The sequence below is a fragment of the Pseudorca crassidens genome, chromosome 12, assembly GCF_039906515.1.
Source record: "Pseudorca crassidens isolate mPseCra1 chromosome 12, mPseCra1.hap1, whole genome shotgun sequence".
NCBI lineage: Eukaryota > Metazoa > Chordata > Mammalia > Artiodactyla > Delphinidae > Pseudorca > Pseudorca crassidens.
The window spans coordinates 16,167,196-16,187,141 of record NC_090307.1 but is presented as its reverse complement, the minus strand read 5'-3'; the positions used below and the strand labels follow the sequence as shown (position 1 = coordinate 16,187,141).

Genomic DNA, 19,946 nt, shown 5'->3' with positions numbered 1-19,946 from the left:
TGTTAACTCCAGGGCCAGGTAATACTAGGCCAGACAGTCACCCTGTTCTGGTTCCTTCCTCTGACTCTGCCGAGCTAGGGTCCACTCAGCCCACCCGAGAAGAGCATTTCTGTCGAGTGAGCTTCAGCTGCCGCCTGAGCCAGCCACCGCCTGGCTGGCAGCGCCAGCACACCCCGAGGCACGTGTCCCGCTCCTAGTGCCCCTGCTTTCACCCAAACGCTGCCCTTCACCACGGTATCCCCTCCACAACTTGCCACTCTTCTCAGGCTCTGCCGGGGGCTCTGCGCACCCAGGGGCAGCCTGGTCTGGTCTGTCACCCGGCCGCCCAGCCTGCGCCCCTGGGTGCGGAGCGGCTGCCCCTTCTTCAGCCTCCTTAACACCTTCCTCGAGTCTCTCCTGCAGCCCAGGAGGCCAGTGGCATCCGTGCAGCTCCTGCTGTCCTAGCCTCAAGTGTAGTGGGAGCTCGGGTGGTCCCCACCTGTGGTTGGCCCCTGGCGCGGCATCAGGTACCCATGGCGATGGGAGGCTGGGGCTGAAGACAGGAAGGACGGGAGAGAAAAGAGAAAAATTCTTCATTTCGTCTTCTCCAGTTTGCTATTCACACAACCGCTGGCCGGTTTACAGTTTGTGAACTTAAATTTAAGTGTGGGGGAAAAAGTTCACCTGTATAAACTGTTTCCTCTCTGACGAGGGCACTTACAACACATAGTTCAACTTCTCAATTTTGTAAGAAGATCTAAGGGCACCTCAAGCACCAGTCTTTGCCTGAGTGCCTTCTTTCTGTCTTGCTTTCCGTTTCTCCGTTGGCCTCCCCGTTCCTGGTGACTCGTGCGTGAACTTGAGCCGGAGCAGGCTGCCTCACTGCCCGGGGGTGGGGACCGTTACAGGGTCAGCTGCGGGCCCGCAGCTGCCCGTTTTCTCTTCTGGCTCTTCTCAGGTCTGCCCAGGCCGGGCTTCCCTACGTCTGCACATAGGCTTAGAGTCATGTACAACAGCTTCCTGTACTGACCCCAGCTAGCGTTGATTCTGGAGGTTAAAGGGTGTGACCTCAGGGCCCTGGCAAGACTAACAGGCCCCCGGGCCCTTGCTCCGTGCCTTTCCACGTGTGAGTTTACCAGACCTAGAGAAAGGTGTGCCGGTTCACTGACAGCGGGGATATTCCTTCCTCCTTCCCTTCCTGCCTCCCATCAGGGATTTTCCTATTCCTCCCTTCCTTTCTCCTGCCCACCTTCTACTTATAATTGCCAAGGTAGTTAAAAAATTTTATGTGATAATGCCGAAAGTATTCCGTGCTAATTAACACCTTGAGTCTTCTCAGATCATCCCATTTTCAAATTAAACTTTTTATTTTGAGGTAATTGTAGATTATGGTAGGAAATAATACAGAGGTATCCTGTGTACCCTTTACCCAGTTTCCCCCAATGGTAACATCTTGCAAAACTATTAAACTGTATCATATCCAGGCTGTTGGCACTGATGCTGTCAACACGTAGAGCCCTTCCACGACCATAAGAGTCCCTCATATTGCCTTTTTAGAGCCCCAGTCACCTCCCTCCCACCCCTGCCTCCCTCTTAACCCCTAGGAGCCACTAATCTCTTCTCCTTTCTATAATCTTGTCATTTCAGGAATGTTATATTAATGGAGTCATACTGTATGTAGCCTTTGAGACTGGCTTTTTTCCACTCAGCGTAATTCCCTGGAGATTCATCCAGGTTGTTGGATGTATCACTAGTTTGTTCCCAGTTTGGGGCTATTATGAATAAAGCTGCCACAAACATTTGTCTGCAGGTTTTTGTGGGAACGTAAGTTTTCCTTTCTCGGGGGTAAATCCTTTTGTGTGCTGGGTTGTATGGTAGTTGCATATTTATATTCACAAGAAATTCTTTTCCACAGCGGCTGTACAATTTTGAATCTCAAGAGCAGTGTATTAGTGGTCTAGTTTCTCCACATCGTCACCGACATTTGGTGGTGGCATCATTTCGTATTTTAGCCATCCGGATAGGTGTGTAGTGATATCTTGTGGTTTTAATTTGTGTGTCCTCCATAGCTAATAATGTTGAATACCTTTTTGTGTTTATTTGCCATCTGCCTATCCTTTTTGGTGAAATGTCTCTTCTTCTGTCCATTTTCTAATTCGTTTTTTTGTTTGTTTTTTACTGTTGAGTGTTAAGAGTTCTTGATATATTTTAGATACTGGTCCTGTGTCGGTATGTGTTTGCAAGTCTTTTCTCCCAGTCTGTGGCTTGTCTTTTCATCTTATGAGGTCTTTGGCAGAATAAATGTTTTTAATTTTGATGAAGTCCCATTTATCAGTTTTCTCTGTTACGGCCTGTGCTTTTGGTGTCAGGTCTAAGTTCACTTTGCTGTAGATCCTGAGAACCTTCTTTTATGTTTTTTTTCTAAAAAAAGTTTAGTGTTATGATTTGCGTTTAAGTCTGTGACCCGTTTTGGGTTAGTTTTTGTATAATGTGTGAGACTTGGATGGAGATTTCTTTTGCCCCATGCATGTCCTTTTTCTCCAGTACCACTTGTCGAGAAGGCTGCCTTTCCTCCATTGAATTGCCTTTGCAGTTTGTCGGACGTCAGCTGGCATATTTGTGGAGGCATTTCTGGGACTCTGGTGGACTGACTCCTCCAACTTTATTCTTTCCTCTCAAAATCGTTTTGTAGCTATTCTGGTTATTTTGCCTTTCCATATATATTTTAGAAGAGTCATGTCTATAATCTACCAAAAAATTCTTGTTGGGATTTTGATAGGAATTATGTTAAACCTGTATATCAATTTGGGGGGAAGTCTTTTCTTTATTATGTTGAGTCTTTCAGTCTATGAACAAAGAATGTCTCTCCATTTATTTCGATCTTCTTTGATTTATCATTTTGTAGTTTTTATCATACAAGCCCTATACATGTTTTGTTTGCTTGCTTTCCTTCTTTCTTTACGTTTTGTTGGTGCTTCCCCTCCCCCCTGCCCCCCTTGCACGTGGGCAGGTGTAAATGGTATTATATTTTTCAGTGTTCACATGTTCGTTGCTAATATATGGAAACACAATTAATTTTTGTGTATTTATCATGTATCCCTTGTCTTTGTTAAACTCGTTATTGGATTTAGGGTATTTTTTGGGGGGAAAGATTATATTGATTATTTTTCAGATATTGAACCAACCTTGCATCTCTGGGATGAATCCCACTTGATCAAGGTGTGTAATTCTTTTTATATATTGTGAATTATATTTGCTAATATTTTGTTAGTATTTTGCATCTGTATTCATATAGGAAGGGACTTATAACTGGTGTTAGATTTTCTTTAAATATTTGATAGAATTCTTCAGTGAAACCATCTGGGCCTGGAGATTTCTTTTTTTGGGATTTTTTTTTAAACACCCGCTGGGCTGGTGGAGGGGCTCATTATCACTTGGTAGGGATGAAGGTCCCACTTTCCTGCTGCCATCTCTGATACCATCTGGGTGAGGGTACTAGGACACCTTATTACAGCCTCAGGAGCGGAGGTCTGGGCTCCACCTGGACTTGGCGTGCTATGGGTGAGGGCGCAGTGCTTCCTGGGGTGTTTGGCTGGAGTAGAGCAGTAATTGTCTTTTGCTAGGCTTCCCCTTTCCGGATCCTTTGGCTAAAGATAGCAGGCTTTTGTTGGGGATTTTTTTGTCTGTGCCCCTTGGCGTTCCTGGGTTCCCCGTTTCCTCAGCTCCAAATCTGGGATCTGTGAGGCAAAAAGAACCCCGGAGAACTCATCACTAGGGACCTGAGGTGCCTCGCCAGCCTGCCTCCTCTCTGCCTTCCAGATCCTCATTATGTTTGTTGTATATATAACGCCCAGGAGTGTTAGTTGTACTTAGTGGAAGGAATAGAGAGAGGTGCTTCTATTCCATTTCCCTTGAAGTGGAAGTTTCACTCTACTTTTTCAAATACAGCTCCTCCAGGAGAGAATGTGTGGTTACGTCACTGGGCTCTGCCTGAGGCCCTCCGGCCTGTGGTTCTCAGGCGCTTTTTGGAGTCAGGCTTCCTGGGACGACAGCATTCCACTTGACTCTGGACTCCTCTCCTCTTTGAGCCTGAGGCATGTCCCCTGTTCAGTGAGGTCACCTCCATCTTGGCCTATCTGTGGCAGCTGTCAGGAGTGAGCGTCTCTTCTTCTCCCTTTCATATGTGTTGAACGTGGCCTCTTCAGACCTCAGCCTTTCTGTTGAGAATGACTTCTCGGTTTAGTGCAGGCACCATCTCCCTTCTCTTTTTATCTTTCATTTTCTCCCCATTTATATTTTTACCCCTGTTTATGGTTCGAAAGTCTCCTTTTCCAGGTTGGTCCAGGGGTGCTTGTTTGAACCCGGTGAAGGGTTTCTTTTTCTTTTGACACCAGCTGTGGCTGTCTGTGCGAAACTCCCCTCACCGTCACCCCGTACATACGTGCTCAGGCTCTGGAGCCAGCATGTCATGGGATAAAGTAAGGTTTGGGTGGCATTTGCTGAATTCTGCCTTGTCAGTTACTCCTTCTCTTAAAGGTATTCTGTGGCCAGTCTATACAAGGGAATGATGGACTCAGGGACTCAGAGTGCTGCTTTATCATTCGCTGGCCCTGTGCTCAGCAAACCCGCATGCAGGTCTCTGTGGCGAGCCGGGTGGGAAGCTGTGGTTCAGCTGGAAGCCCTCTTCACCCTGCATCCCCCGAGCCTGAATCCGAGCCAGGACCCCAGGCAAGCTTGGGCCCAGGTTAGTCTGCCCTGCCTCCGTCTGCTTACCCTGCCGAGGAGCAAGCCCCGAGGAGTGGGGGTGCGATGGAGCATCTGGGATGGGTCATGCCCTTCCCAGCCGCCCTGAACCAAGCGGTGCAATAAGAGTGGAGCACGTGGACATCGACTTCTAACCCTGGTAAAACTGCCCTGGTTGTCGGTTTATGTTCCACCCTATCTCATTAATAATTCCTGCCTTGGGGCACACTGAGAAAAAGGAGTGGGTGGAGGGGCTAGGGAAGTTTCCCTCCTCTCCATGAAGTAGTTAAGAGCTGACAACTGTAGTTTTAATAATTGAAAATTAAACTTATTGGAATGTTGTTGCTTCACCTCTTGGTAAAACCACAACTAAACTTAGCCAAGTACAGACTGGAAGCGCGTATTATAACCTCCGAATTGGTAAAATCAGTTTTCTTCCCGTAGAATCTGTATCAGCCGTAGAATCAGAGGATGTCATAGGTCCTTTGCTCAACTCTTTTATTTTACAGTTGAAGAGACAAATGCCCAATCAGTGGCCAACTCAGAACCTGAGGCAAGATTTCTTTATTGCTAGCTATTCTTTCCAGTTTCTGATGCTGGTAACCTAAGATGTAGAAGCATAGAACTTTACAGCTGCAGGGACCATAGGAGTCTTCTGACAATGGACCCTGGGGTTACATTCAGATTAGCTTCAAGGGTGCAAGTGAAGGTGACTTATCTGCCACGGTCCTTATTTTGGGGGGTTGCTGATTCAGTTCAGGTTCAGGGAGTTTATGGGCATCATTACTAGAACATACCAGGTGTATTAAATTATCCCGAGCAGCCTCCCCCAGGTCTCATTTCTAGACGTACTCTGCTCCAGCAGCTGCTTCTGGAGGCCGTGGGGCCGCCTCAGTTCCCGCGCCCACCCCAAACACCATCATTAGCTTGGTTTTTGGCCCTGCTCTCCTAAACGTTTACTATTAATTTTGGTCAGGCTAGTCCTGTCCCAGTTGATAGTTTAATGTTATCAACTCTTAATTTATCTGTCTTCTTGAGCGATTGTCATCTGAGTGGATTATATGTGTGGACCATACTGCTTTCTGCGAATTTGCTCATTTCACTGTCAACTTTTATTAGGGATTTTTAGTGCAGAATGATTTGAGGACAAAACCAGCACCAACAGCTAGCTTTGGGAACAATGGTATATACAGTTATTTCTGCTATAATGCTTGCTTTGTGTTACTTCCATTTAACTGAGATCTGAAATGCAGTGCTTTGTCTGTGTTCTCATTGTGAAACTGGGTGAAAGTGAGAGCCAGAAAACAAACTGGTATACTTTTATTATTATTACTATTATTTGGTAATTATACTGTAGATGGAAAATTACAAAACTGCTGTCAGTGAGGCAGAAACAGTGTACTTAGCATCTGGGCTGACTGTTAAGTTGACAGTGTTTTGACCTCTGGATCAGTGGGTCTCATGCTGTCACAGGCTTTTGGTCTGTTTGAAATTTAAGCATGAGTAGATGCTATATTTACTCACATTTCCCGAGCCTTCCTCATCTTTTCCCTTGCTCCTCTTCTCCCTAAAACATGAGGTGAAACACATAGAATTGTTTTCCTTGTTACTCAGATAATTCCTCCTGTATACAGAGAGGGTGCCAAGCCCTAGGGCTATCTGAATCCTTACCAGGGCCCCAGTGTACCCCGTTCCTCACAGCCTGCGTTGGAGGCCTAGCCTTCACTCTCTGTGCCAGGATTGGGCAGAGAAGGGTGCAATACAGGTAGCTGTCAAGTGTGAGTGTGATTACTTTTCAGCTTTATTTTCAGCTTTCTCATGTTACCTGAGTATTGAAAAATAATGTTTTAGTTTAAAAAGTAGCAGTTCTCTGAGCAAATGAGTCTGCCCCAGACTAGAAATTAACCGCTTATTACCTAAGTACTGCAAACGTTTTCCATTTTCAGATGACATAAGTAAACTGTCAAAAGACACACGAGACTATTTAAGTGCATTTTATTATACTGTTTTCTGTTCAGAAGGCAGGTCCTGTCACGTTAACCTGCTTTATCCTGTCGAAAGTAGCCTCAGCTTGTATAGTAGAGAGTTAGAGTTTTAAGATACATTTTTGTTTCTTTGATTTAAAGTAAGGAAAAAAAGACAGTCAGATTCTTGTAGACCACAGAGAAATCCTGGCCTGCCCCCATCCTCAAATGCATCTCCCCAGATCCAGAGAACGTGTGTCATCACTGTGAATTCCCAGTATCCCAGAGAAGCTAATGGCATCTGCTCCTCTGTGCTGTGAAGATCTGTCACCGTTGTCTCAGGAAGCAGAGAGGGCACATTATCTAAAACAGGGGCGGTGGATAAAACTGGAGGGAGAGCAATTAGGTAAACCCTAAAACTATTGCTAGCACACAAGTATCCAGGAAGAGAACGTCTGCAGTCCAGACAACTTGCTTGTTCTCAAGATGGAATGGAGTGGGAACAGGTAAACGGAAACGTGGGAGTCAGCACAGAGTCTGCGCACAAATACACATGCATCTGTGTGTGCAAACTAAAGAGTAGAACTTAATCTGATGTGATTTCCCAGGCACTGAATTCTCCCATTTCAGCAATATGGAAGCACTGTGATTTGGGGCTGTAGCCCACTCTGGCTCCCACCCTCGCCTGTACTTCTTTCTGTACCTACAGTGGGTGAGGCGCCTCAGCCCATGGAAATGGCTGAGTGCAGATTCCTGTAGCTCATCAGTGGTGGAGGGGACAGGGAGGGCAGAGGCTGCCGCCTGCTCTCACAGAGCCCTGGGGCCACAGGGAGCGCCCCGCTGCACAGTGCAGTGTGAAGGGAATGCGTCCCCTCTCCAAGGACTGGTGCGAGAGAGGTCGCTATTGAAAGGTTGGTAATTGGGTGACCTTGTTACTCTAAAAGCATTTTTCATAGTGTTTGCAGTCAGACATTTCTATCGTAAAGAGCACTTTAATTAACAAAACCTCTTCTTGAATAATTTTGATACTTATTTTAGTTGACCTGCTAGTAACAGAGCTCTTTCACCCACCAACCGGTCCATAACTATTTTTATAGTTACGTGTGTTACAAACATACGGGCATCCAGTAGGGGAGCGTGTTTAAGTAATTCATTGTGAATTTTATGTGTATCGTGAAGGGTGTTTGTTAACATGTCTTGATGAGAGATCATGTGAAACTTCTCTTCAGCTTTAAGGAGCACATACTTTGTCTCCTTTTTAGATCTCCTGTTTTTATTTTTGTTGCTGTCTCTCCCTATAATAAAAGTGGTAGAACCACATCACTCTCCGAGAAGGAGAAGCTGCGGAGGTGGATTGGGGGATGGCCTGTAACCCTGACAGCGGTCCTCTGTCCTTCACGTGCATTTGCCCGGCGGCGGGGGGCGCGTTTTTGCTTGTTTATTCCTTGTGGACCCCCACCCTACTCCTCCCTTGGCCTTGGAATTAATTATTCAGAGCCCAGTTCAAATCCTGGTTCTTCCACCTCATAGCTGTGAGGTCTTGGCAAGTTTCTTAACTTCTCTAAACCTCATTTCCTCATCTGTAAACTGGAGATAATATTATCCACGTCATAGGTTATGATGAGAATCAGATGAGGTGATGTATCGAAGTTCATCTGTTTAAAGGACCTAGTTCACCACTTGGCTTAGAGCGGAATGGGCTCAATACATATGATAAACATAAAATGTTTTGACTTGAGTGTAGAAAACACTGGTTTTATTCCTAAGTAAGTGCAAGACATTCTGAGATGTCTGTGGAAATTCAGACATTATCATTCACTGCCTGGGATGAATGATGGTGTGGTAAAAGCGAATAGAAAACCTTCATTCAAAGAAACAGACTACCTGTGATAATGTAGGTGTCACCAGGATCTTATAATTAATGCATCTGTTGATTGGTTTTCGTTGCTGTGGCTTTGGAATATGTGTTATTAGAAAAGGAATGCTATTTTTAAATGATGCTTAACCTCATCATAGCTGCCTGTAATGTTCTTATTTTGTGACTGCAATAAACATTTTTTGGGATAAAATTTGTAATTTAGGCCTTTCAGGAGAGAACCAAGAAAGAGTTTTCAAGTGAGTTTCTGATTTTTCTTAGTTTAGGTTCCTCAGAAGTTTAAACCTTAATTTGTTTGCAATAGCTGAAAGAATAAAAAGTCTTTTGAAAATGTCTTAATTCTGTTGTCAGTACAAAAGATTGTTTCAGTTTTAGCTGGAGTCTATATTTTGAGGCTTTCTTTAACTGACTTTAATAAAAATTACACATTTTAGAAGGTAGTAGTAGGTACTTGTGGCACGAATGTCCAGATAGTATTCAGACACATTTTATCTTCTGCTATGTTAGGTTTATTTTTGGAATGGAAGTAATTGAGTTCTCTATTTATATTTACTTTGAGTTTTTTGTGTTTTAAAAACATGCCATGTTTGTTTAGTGCTTATATCTAAGGGGATGAAAACGATGTAGTGTGTTCCAGGTTTTCCTGGTTAGTGAATGGTGTAGAGCCCTTTCCACAGAGGATTTCAGTCTGTTTTAGTTCATATGTGATTAGATTTTAAGCTCTGTGAAGTTTCAATTTCATATCTGAATTTATGTATCTAAACTTGGTTCGTTGGTTTTAATCATAAGTCATAATGATCAGTTCATCCACTTAAGAAACCAGTTCATGTGCAAAAAAGAACAACTGATTGCTGCGGCTATTCTTTTTGCATTCCTGTGTTTCAGATCTCAAATAACTGAAGTGAAAAAAATTAAAGAAAGAAAGAAAGCTGGATTAACCACTAATTAATTTTTATTATTTTGAAGAAACTTTTTTGAGTTGTGGGAGCTCTACTGTCAAGATAGATGCCCATAAACTTGTATTTTAAAGTTAATTATACATTAAAGTAGATTTACTAACATACTTTATAAGGATACCTCTTCTTCACACTAAAAAAAAAATGTAAATGTAACAAAATTGGAAGTCTACCTAATGCTAACAGTCTCTTTACATCGTACTTTGGGATGAGCATGACTACATAGTACATATTGTCTGTATTTTACAGGGACATTTTACATTGACCATTTAACTTTTAAGTTTGCTTTTTCTTTGGAAATCAATTATCCTAGTATTTGAAATGACCGCTGTATACTTATTTTGAGGTTTAACCAAGCTTCTTTGCATATTAGAAAATACTTCGTAGGACCAACCCTGTTTCCCCCTTTGGTTTATTTAGAAGACTTGCACTGTCTGCCAGATGCTGCTTCCTAACCAGTGCAGTTACGCATCTCATCAGAGAATCCACCAGCACAAATCTCCCTACACCTGCCCCGAGTGCGGGGCCATCTGCAGGTCGGTGCACTTCCAGACCCACGTCACCAAGAACTGTCTGCACTACACGCGGAGAGTTGGTTTTCGGTCAGTATATCATTCATTTCTGTGCAAATAAAGCTTATTCACGTCTGAGGGCACAGGGTTCTGAGTGGTCTGTGCACATCGTTTTCAGGGTCATACAGTGATACCTCGATTAACAGATCCTCTGGGAACCTGGCTCATTTGTAGTCGAGTTGATCTGTGTGAATCCTGTAATGTGGTATTGACTCTGGTCCACACGAAGCCGAGGGTCAATGGGACCCATCCTTCTAAGCAAAAGTGTGCAGGTGGTAAGGTTTGGCCTTGATTGACTGTTAGAGCCTTTATACTTTCTGTACCCTTTCTAGCATACTTCTGTTGTCACGCTCTCTGCATTTTAAGCCCTGCAAGAATGCAGTGCGTTTCTGTACCTCTGAATACTTGCTCTCATCAAAACAGAAAGGGTGTGGATGGTCCCTTACTTTTATCTTGTCTTGTTAAAGGATTGGGTGTGTGTCCTTTCCTACCACCGCTCGTTGTGGAAGAGCCTTCCACCCCAGATCACCTTCCTTTATTCCTTCTTCTCCATTACCTGAGTCCAGGCTTCTCCCTCATCTCTGCACATCTTAACCGTGACCCCTTTCACTGCCCCCTAATATTCTCAGATGTGTCTTTTACAACATGACAAGGCTAATGTTAGTTTAGTCTTTTACAACATCTGACAAATCTAAATGTTAGTTTCGTATCGAGCGATGATGCATTTGAACTTGATCCTCCACTTTGTGACCTTCTGAAATGCATTCCTGTACCTTTTAGAAACATTTTATTCCTGTACATTTTGATCCAGTGAAGGTCCACCCAGAAAACACGTCATTGATATACAGTGTCTTTGTTAATAGAGGTATTACTGTATTGTGTATTTATCTTAAACTTGAACATTTGTTCACCTGGTATTGTTAATGTTAGACTGTTAATATACAATTATTTTTTTTCTTTTAGTTGTGATACAGATATGATGTTTTATAAAAATGAAGGCCAGTCGGTATGATTTAAAAGTTTTATTTCAGTTAAATTTACGTTATGGCATCACCAATTTCTAGGTGGTTCAGTCCATTCTTCTAACACTAAGACTTATTTCACATTTTTATCTCACGCCTCCAAACCTGTGATGCACAGATATTTAATGGATTGGCAACCACCCTAGTAGAAAACCTTTGGTTTGGAAACTTAGAAACCAGGGTTTTTGTACCAGTTAGGCTCCTCATTGTGTGGTAATTCATGTGTTCTTCGTGCCTTGGTGCCCTGTCTGTAAAATGGGTGTGACGTTTGCCTCCATCTCTGTGGGCGTGTTACAGAGCAAAACAGGATAGTCCAAAAGCATGCTAAGTGCTTAAGAGGAATGTTCCACATTGAAGGTGCCCTTGATTCCACAGAATTCATACACAGTGATACTTTGGTTCTTATCCCATGTTTTGAAACTCTTATTACTGGATTCTTTATTTAATGTAAAACTACAAGTGCAGTTCTTTTAACGGATGCCAATTTCCTCAGATATTTATAGTTGATTTTTCTAATATAATGAAAGTGAACTTAAGTTGGAATGAATAAAGGAAGTAAGATTCCTATAATGCTAGCTATTCCTGGTATCTTTTTTTTTTTTTTTTTTTCCTGCGGTACGCGGGCCTCTCACTGTTGTGGCCTCTCCTGTTGCGGAGCACAGGCTCAGCGGCCGTGGCTCACAGGTCCAGCCGCTCTGCGGCATGTGGGATCTTCCCGGACCGGGGCACGAACCCGTGTCCCCTGCATCAGCAGGCGGACTCTCAACTACTGTGCCACCAGGGAAGCTCTATTCCTGGTATCTTTTCTAAATTAAAACAAAAGCTCTGCCGGCAAGCTAAAAGTAATTAACTCAACTTGGAAAGACCATCTCTTGCTTTTCTTTTCTTTTTTTTCCCCCCTCATTCACAGAGTTGCTTAAATTTGGCACTTTGAATTTTTACTAAAATTTCTGTGTTTAGTATAGACTTTTTTTCTTGCATTTGAGGGGTTACAAGAGCTATAAAAAAAACCCTATGTTTGTACATTCTGAAGTTTAGTTCATGTTTACCTCTTTAGGTAATAGAACAGAATGTGACCTGAGTTTTTTTCCTGTTGTTTCAAATAACGGTCCAGTCTGCTACTTGTCTGGGGTTCAGCAGCCCCTTGACCTTGTACATTTTCCCCTCCTTCTTTGGCTTTATAGTTTTTCCAATTAAAAAACTTCTTTATTTCATTTTTAGCCGGAGGAGCCTCTCTGGCGTGGCTCCCAGCCTGACTGTGTCAGGATCCCAGCCTCTTCCTGGTTTGGTGCCTTGTCTGCTCTCTTCCTGATCATACACTGCGTCTCCCAGATAGTGAGGAGGCCATTTCTAGCTTCTGGTTGACTTGGTAAAAGTCATTTATTTCTCTGAATTTTTCTGCTTCTTGATCCACTAGATCTGCGTCTAGGGAGGGGAATTATAGGATTGTATACTGTAAAATTTTTTTTTTAATGAAGAGAAACTTAATTGGTACCCGGAACACACAGGGCTTCAGCTATATTAAATATTTATTAATAGACTGGGTTTTTAGTAGCATTAGGATGCTGTATGAACCCTTCAAATTCTCCTTCTATTTTTCTGTCTTATTTGCGTTCCATATTGGCCTCTTCCACTTGTAGGCAGATATTTTACAACTTTCTTTCAAGTTCTTTTAAGTTTTTCTCCTTTCTTTCCTCACGTTAAGGGGAGGGGGGCTTTCCCTCGGCCTCCATGAGGCTCTTCGGACCAAGCCTTAGCCACCTCCTTTATCAGCTGTAGGTTCTCTAACCTCCTGCTTGTTTTCTTAGAGATTAAGTCTTCCTCTCCAGGCGACTTCAGAGAAACAGCCCTTCCTTGGTGTTTTGCCCTTTGAATACACCTTTGTACTCTTGATGGGGAAAATACTTTATGATTCACAATGTAGCAGATTCTTTTGTTTAATAGTTAGTAACCCATCTGTTTTTGTTTTGTGTTATCTTCCTCTTTCATAGGAATTACTGGCTTCTAGGGTTGGGAAGGACTAAAAAATTATCTATTCCAACTCTTCTCATTTAACAAATGAGAAACCAGCCCAGAGAGGATCAGTAACCTGTTCAAGAAAACCCAGGTTCTAGTTAACTCAGAATTGTTGCAGTGTGCTTGGGTGGCTTTATTGCCTAAAACAGTAGGTCAAGTAGATAGGACAGAGGAGCATTCTGTATTTATTCTCCTATATTCAGTGCTTTTAATGTATATGCTGCTGAACATGATGCCGTAAGTCATTTAAAATGCTAAGGCATTAATTATGATTTTTATGAAATGCCCGCAAAGCTTAGCATGGCAGGCTTTATAGAGCACGTGTAGTTTAGAGTGTGTCACTCCTGTACGACTCTGGAAGCTGCTCCTTGAATTTGGAGGGAGGTTCTAAGAACAGAAGTGTCTTAGATGTCAACGCCATCGAGCGCTGCCCCTGGAAGGCAGCCCCAACTGCAGTCTTCCTCCCCCAGGTCAGCCCTCACATTCACACCAGGACACATCTGCCGGGTGTGTGAAGGGTCTGCCCCTGCAGACCCTCGAGGGTCGACAGAGAGACCGCTCTCAAATAATTTTCAGGTGTGAACAAAGAAGGACGACTAGGTGATAGATGGGTGGACTGTTAAGGGGTGCTGGGCGTCCTTGCGTGAGAAAGGTGAGGCTGGGGGGAAGTGTCTCCAAGTTCTAAAGTTTGTTTCTGTAGGACTAGATTTGAGTGAGGAGTGAGCTAATCATCAAATTATTAGAAATTCAAGAAGAGGTTAGATACAGAGGCAATTTACATAGGGAGGTTGGTTTTTCAGACGGTTTATCTTTCACGTCATTTGTTAAACTAATGTAAGTGTACTTAAATTGAATTTCCAGGAGACAAACACACTAGGTGGTTGACCTTCTCTGTAGCCTCCAGGAACGTTCAGTGCCTCCTGTGTGGTCACGACACTGCGGCTGTGGCTTTGGAGCCAGTACTCATGCATTCCTCTGGGTCCAATGGCATATAGGATTCCAATGGCATATAGGATTAGATAGCAAAGCTTTCTTCCTTTGGGTATTGGGGATGGGTGGGAACCTCAGAATCCAGCGTGCGGGGGTCCTCTCAAAGCCAGCAGTCGTAGGGTCTTGCTGTGCTGCTGGCCTTGACGTGGCCCCATGGTCCATTGGTCTCACCACAGCCTGGCGTCTGGATGTTCCTTCTTAGAAACTTGAAAGATGCTCAGAAAATAGTCCATTGGAGTGTTAGTTTTCTTCTTCATGATCTTCCTTCTCAAATATATAAAAATAATTTGATCTGTTACAAACAGAAAAAACCCACACGCTTAAAAAAGCTCCTAAGAACCTTAAAGGGCTATTTGTTCATTTTACCCAGTTTTACACAGTTAAGTTATACATGTTTAGTGGTCTCGTGCTAACGACTGTGTGTTTATTTTCTAACAGATGTGTGCATTGCAATGTTGTGTACTCTGATGTGGCCGCACTGAAGTCTCACATTCAAGGTTCTCACTGTGAAGTCTTCTACAAGTGTCCTATTTGTCCAATGGCGTTTAAGTCTGCCCCAAGTACACATTCTCATGCCTACACGCAGCATCCCGGCATCAAGATAGGAGAGCCAAAGTAAGTCATGCTGCCTTTCGCCTTTTACCCCACTCCTTTATTAGTAATTTAGAAGAGGTGGTAGTTCTGTGGGATATAATTTAAGATATGAAAAGTTATGCTGCTGTGCAGATTTTGATGCTCTGCGAAGTATAGCTCGTAACTCCCTAAACCTCTCAGTCCTGTCCAGGGGGGACTCTTTGCCCTAAAATGTCACTTACCATTCATGCGCTTGTCATCAGTTTCTGCTAAACAGGTGAATGTTTATCATTTTTGTTCTTTTTCTTAAGATGATTTTGTTCTTTTTCTAAGATGATTTTAATAGGTTCTTGGAAGACTGTAAAAAACTGTCCTCTTTCAATTTTCATAGTTTCTTATACACTTTTCACAGTAACATTTATAAGATGAAGTCTACTTAAGACACTGGTTCCTGCATTTAACTTCATAGCCGATGTAAATCCTTGATTAGTAAAAAGTAAATTTCATCTTTTGCTTGATTTCGCTCTTAATTTTGTCAGTGTTTGCCTCGTTGAGTTTGTGCTTCAGCAGGCAGTTACGGGCTGCCCGCCTGCAGTGGTGGCCAGCTTCGCAAAGACGAGGCAGTGAGGGCGCTGGGGTCAGAATCCTGCTGCCACCCACCAGCTGAGTGACCTTGGGCCGGCACTGACCCCTGTAAAGTGAGGGTCACGCGTCCCCGGGTTTGTGTGAGGATAAAGCAGGGTGAGGTCTTTAAAATGCATGGCGCGTGGCCCCTCTCTCTGGCACACAGAGAGCCCGTAGCCTCGGCACCTCCCCTGCTTCCTTGGTCCCTGGATGTGCACACAGCCCTGGATCAGATGCCCGGCCTGATGTTCACTTTCTTCCTGTGTTGTTTGCGGCAGTGTGGAATTTGATAATTATGTGAGGCTAGATTTGCTGCCTCAAACCTATTGGTGTGTTTTGTCTAAAACTCTATAATCAAGGAAGCATTGGGGGAAGATATGTGGATATGCCATATTATGTATGTCTGGCTTTCATGTAACATTTAGTTTGGGAGAAATGTCATTGGCTAAACACGATAGAAGTGACTCTGTTTACTAAAAAACTATGAGAAAATGGAATTTTATTCTAATAGGACCTTCACTCTGATCTTTGTAGATCTTCAAAATGAAACACATTACAAATTAGGGGATCCACATACGACTTGGTGTCTTGACTCCGAAGACAGACATTAGTGAAACGTCAGTTAAACAGCCTTCGGTGTTCCTGGTCATCAGCCTTTCGGACAATAGCATAGTCTGCCCTACCCCCTACTCTCTCCCCCCACAACCCCCCGGTGAATATAGTTTTTGACTTGTTTTTTTTATTCAAGTAAATAAAACTTTATTCACTGGAATGTGCATGAAATCTGGAACAGTAGTTGTTACCTGGGAATACAGCATAGCAAACGATTAAAGTAAACTAAAACAATATTCCTCAAATTTGAGTAATGTATAGGAAAAAAATCATTCCAGTATTTTCTTAAAAACTTTTCTGTACTACAGTGGTTTTTTAACAGGTGCAAGCCCAAAGATAGGCATTAACGATTGAGTTTTAAACTATAAAACTAAAACAAATTTACAAGTAAAACACAACAAAACTCCCAGACCAGTGAGCACAGCTAACAGCATTAATTCAGGGTAATGAGTCAAGACCTCACTGCAGCAGCAGATGCTGCTCCTCGGGCCCTGTGATTGTCACCCGTACTACAGGTGCCACCTTTCCCTATGCACACTCTATAAAGCCTGGCTTCCTGTGCCATGCTGGGAGCTGCTTGGCCTACATTTGACCCAGAAGCTTTCGTTCGACATTAGATCTCTGTTCTGTTAAAGTTATAGCCCCACGTAAATAAGTAGCTCCCACACCAGTAGAACATCAGGCATGAAATCTCCCAGCAGTCTTTGGTTAACTGGTTTTATGCAAATGACTCAGAATCTTTGGTTAAGGTGGTTTTATGCAGATGACTCAAAATTATGCAGATGATTTACATTAATTTTTAAAGATCAATATGAAAATCCCACCTCCCATTTCCTTTAGAGAATATATGGAAGTCTGAAAATACACCCATGAAGAGTCCCAGCACCTCAACTTGAAAAGCACAACATAAGACTTTTATTTCACAGATGTAGTGATTATTATGTGCAGGTACCATTCCAGTGCTTTGTTTTCCAGTGTGTGGTCAGGCATGTTTCCCTGCTGTGTCAAAGGGAACTTTGAACACCCTTTAATCTTTTCTGGGTAATTTAAGATCATTTTGAATGTCCACTACTAGGTTTTATGGGGATACAGTCTTGTGACTTTTTATATCTTCCTCGACGTCTGATTAACCAGCCGTTTCTTTGGGTGCTTTTCCCTTCCTTCCATTTGCCTCTTCTAAATGTATATAAATAGAGCAATGAGGGCTTCAAAGTGAATTGTATGAGACGGAGTTGTTCTTTTTTTTGTTTCATTTTGTTTTTTTAAAGAGTCTGAGTGCCCTCATCCATGACACTCCTGGGTCTCCTATCATGAGTGCTCAGCTGATTGCTATGTGATTGAATATTGGCCCTGAATCCAGATTATTTGCTCTGCCATTTACTGGCAAGTTGTTTAATTTTTTATGTCTCAGTTTCTTTTCTTTTCTTTCTTTCCTTTTTTTAAAAAAAGATTTATTTGGTTGCGCCAGGCAAGCTCCTTAGTTGCGGCTCGCCGTTTCCTTAGTTGTGGCATGCATGCTCCTCAGTTGTGGCATATGAACTCTTAGTTGCGGCACATGGGATCTAGTTCCTTGACCAGGGATCCAACCCAGGCCCCCTGCATTGGGAGTGCAGAGTCTTAACCACTGCGCCACCAGGGAAGTCCCAAGAGATGGAGTTTTGGAGCAAGTTCCTGAGAAATAAAACGGTACAAAACTACAGTAGCGGCGTGGTGGAGGACTTTGATTCAGACGAAGCTGAATTTAAAGCACGGCCCTGGGATTTACACAGCATCAAGCAGATTCTCTAATCTCTGAGCCCGTGTGCCAGCTGTGAGGGGGCAGTGGTGCAGATCCACCTAATGGAGGTGTGGGGATGTGTCCTACTCGGACGGTGCCTTGTACCTGGCTGTACTCACTCAGTGGCGATGGAGGCAGTTGACAGCAATTCTGAGCTTAGAATCCTTTACTCATGTGTTTTTACATTTGTTTCAAGGGTAGCACTCTGTCCTGACTGAGGGTGGGTTTTTGGATTGACTTTTTCCTTTCCACCTCCTGTTTTTCTTCCCCTACCTTCCATCCCCTGCCTCCCCACCCCTGCAGATTTTTTCAGCCACCTCCTCCCTCCTTTGTTCTAGTCCAGTTATCCTGCCATTCTACTCAAGTCTTGCAGTTGGGTCAAGTCAAACTTTTAGGTTTATCTTTCAAAGTACCTCCCCTGCATCCAGCCACACTGTCCCCAGCATGCTGTGCCCGTGTAGACTCCACCTTTGTGCGCACTGTCTTTTTTCTAATTAATTAATTTATTTATTTATTTTGGGCTACGTTGGGTCTTCATTGCTGCATGTGGGCTTTCTCTGGTTGCGTCGAGCGGGGGCTACTCTTCGTTGCAGTGAGCGGGCTTCTCCTTGCGGTGGCTTCTCTTGTTGCGGAGCATGGGCTCTAGGTGCGCAGGCTCAGCAGTTGTGGCTCGCGGGCTCTAGAGTGCAGGCTCAGTAGTTGTGGCGCACGGGCTTAGTAGCCCCGCAGCATGTGGGATCTTCCCGGACCAGGGCTCGAACCCTTGTCCCCTGCCTCGGCAGGCAGATTCTTAACCACTGCGCCACCAGGGAAGTCCTGGTCTCCTTTTCTTGAACAAAAGCCCTCCCTCCTCTCTGCCCGCCAGTCTCCCTGTGGTTCTTTCCTGCACTGTAGCAATAGTTGGAGAGTCTGCTCTGTGGTCACAGCCTATCACTATGTCTGTCAGGTTCGTGGTACCCTTATTTGGACTTTTCTTTTTTGACATTAGCACCAGATTTTATTTTATTTTTTTATTTATTTATTTTTCCGGTACGTGGGCCTCTCACTGTTGTGGCCTCTCCCGTTGCGGAGCACAGGCTCCGGACGCGCAGGCTCAGTGGCTCTCGGGCCCAGCTGCTCCGCGGCATGTGGGATCTTCCCTGACCAGGGCACGAACCCGCGTCCCCTGCATCGGCAGGCGGACTCTCAACCACTGCGCCACCAGGGAAGCCCCCAGTTTTTAATTTTTTAATCGTTTCTATCTTACAGAAAAGTTGAAAGAGCACTGCGGAGAACTCGTGCGTCCCCTTCACCCGTATCCCCCAGTTGTTAGCATTTCTGACATTTGTTTCATCCTTTCATTTTCTTCTTTCTGAATCTCTCCCTGTCTCCTATTTAGGAATAATGGGGCATCATGACATAAATATTTGAGTGTGTTCTGCCTCTCCTCCCCAAAAGGACACTCATGTATATTATTACTACCATCTAGCCTCCCAACCAGGAACCAGCATGGATTACATTACCAACCAGTTCATAGATCCCATGAAAATTTCTCTAGTTGTTGAGATATTGTCTTTTTTTTCCCTTTCTTTCTGGTACAAAATCTAGTCCAGGAGCACATTTTGCATTTAATTGTCCTGTCCCATCAGCGTGCTTCCATCTGGAGCAGTTGCTCAGTCTTTCCCCCTCTCATCCAGCAGAGGATACCGGTCTTGTGTTCTGAGGATGACCCTCCTTCCCGGCCCGGCCCCGCTTTCTCATAGTTGGACTCAGGATACATTCTCAGGCAGGAATCTCCTCATCAAATCCCATCGAGGATGCTCACCGCCTACCTGTCCTTCTAGGGATGTTACCCTCCATCATCTAGTCCAGTTGGCAGCGGCCAGATTTCTGCACTGTGAGGTCACCATTTCCCCTTAGTTTTTTTTTTTTTTTAAGGATAGCTAATTTTTTTTTTTAATTTTTTTATTTGGCTGCATCGGGTCTTAGTTGTGGCATGTGGGATCTTCCTTGTGGTATGTGGGATCTTTTGTTGCAGCACGCGGGCTCTTTGTTGCAGCGCGAGGGCTTAGCTGCTCCGCGGCATGTGTGATCTTAGTTCCAGGACCAGGGATCGAACCTGCGTCCCCTGCATTGGAAGGAGGATTCTTAACCACTGGACCACCAGGGAAGTCCCTCCCCCTGGTTATTTGTTAGTGGTTTGTAGGGTGTATTCCAGTATTACACCAAAAACCTGTTCCTCAGAAAAATGCTGAAGTAAATA

At 43.8% G+C, this 19,946-nt stretch overlaps 1 protein-coding gene across 10 annotated transcripts in view; it reads left to right on the top strand.

Moving 5' to 3' along the window:
* ZNF532 (zinc finger protein 532) overlaps nt 1-19,946 on the top strand; it is a 109,610-nt gene that overhangs the window by 54,986 nt on the left and 34,678 nt on the right. For all 10 annotated transcript variants that reach the window (XM_067698940.1, XM_067698939.1, XM_067698936.1 and 7 more), the window contains 2 exons: nt 9,939-10,120; nt 14,557-14,733. In XM_067698940.1, coding sequence (XP_067555041.1) covers nt 9,939-10,120; nt 14,557-14,733 — 359 coding nt within the window. The remainder of the gene's footprint in view (nt 1-9,938; nt 10,121-14,556; nt 14,734-19,946) is intronic.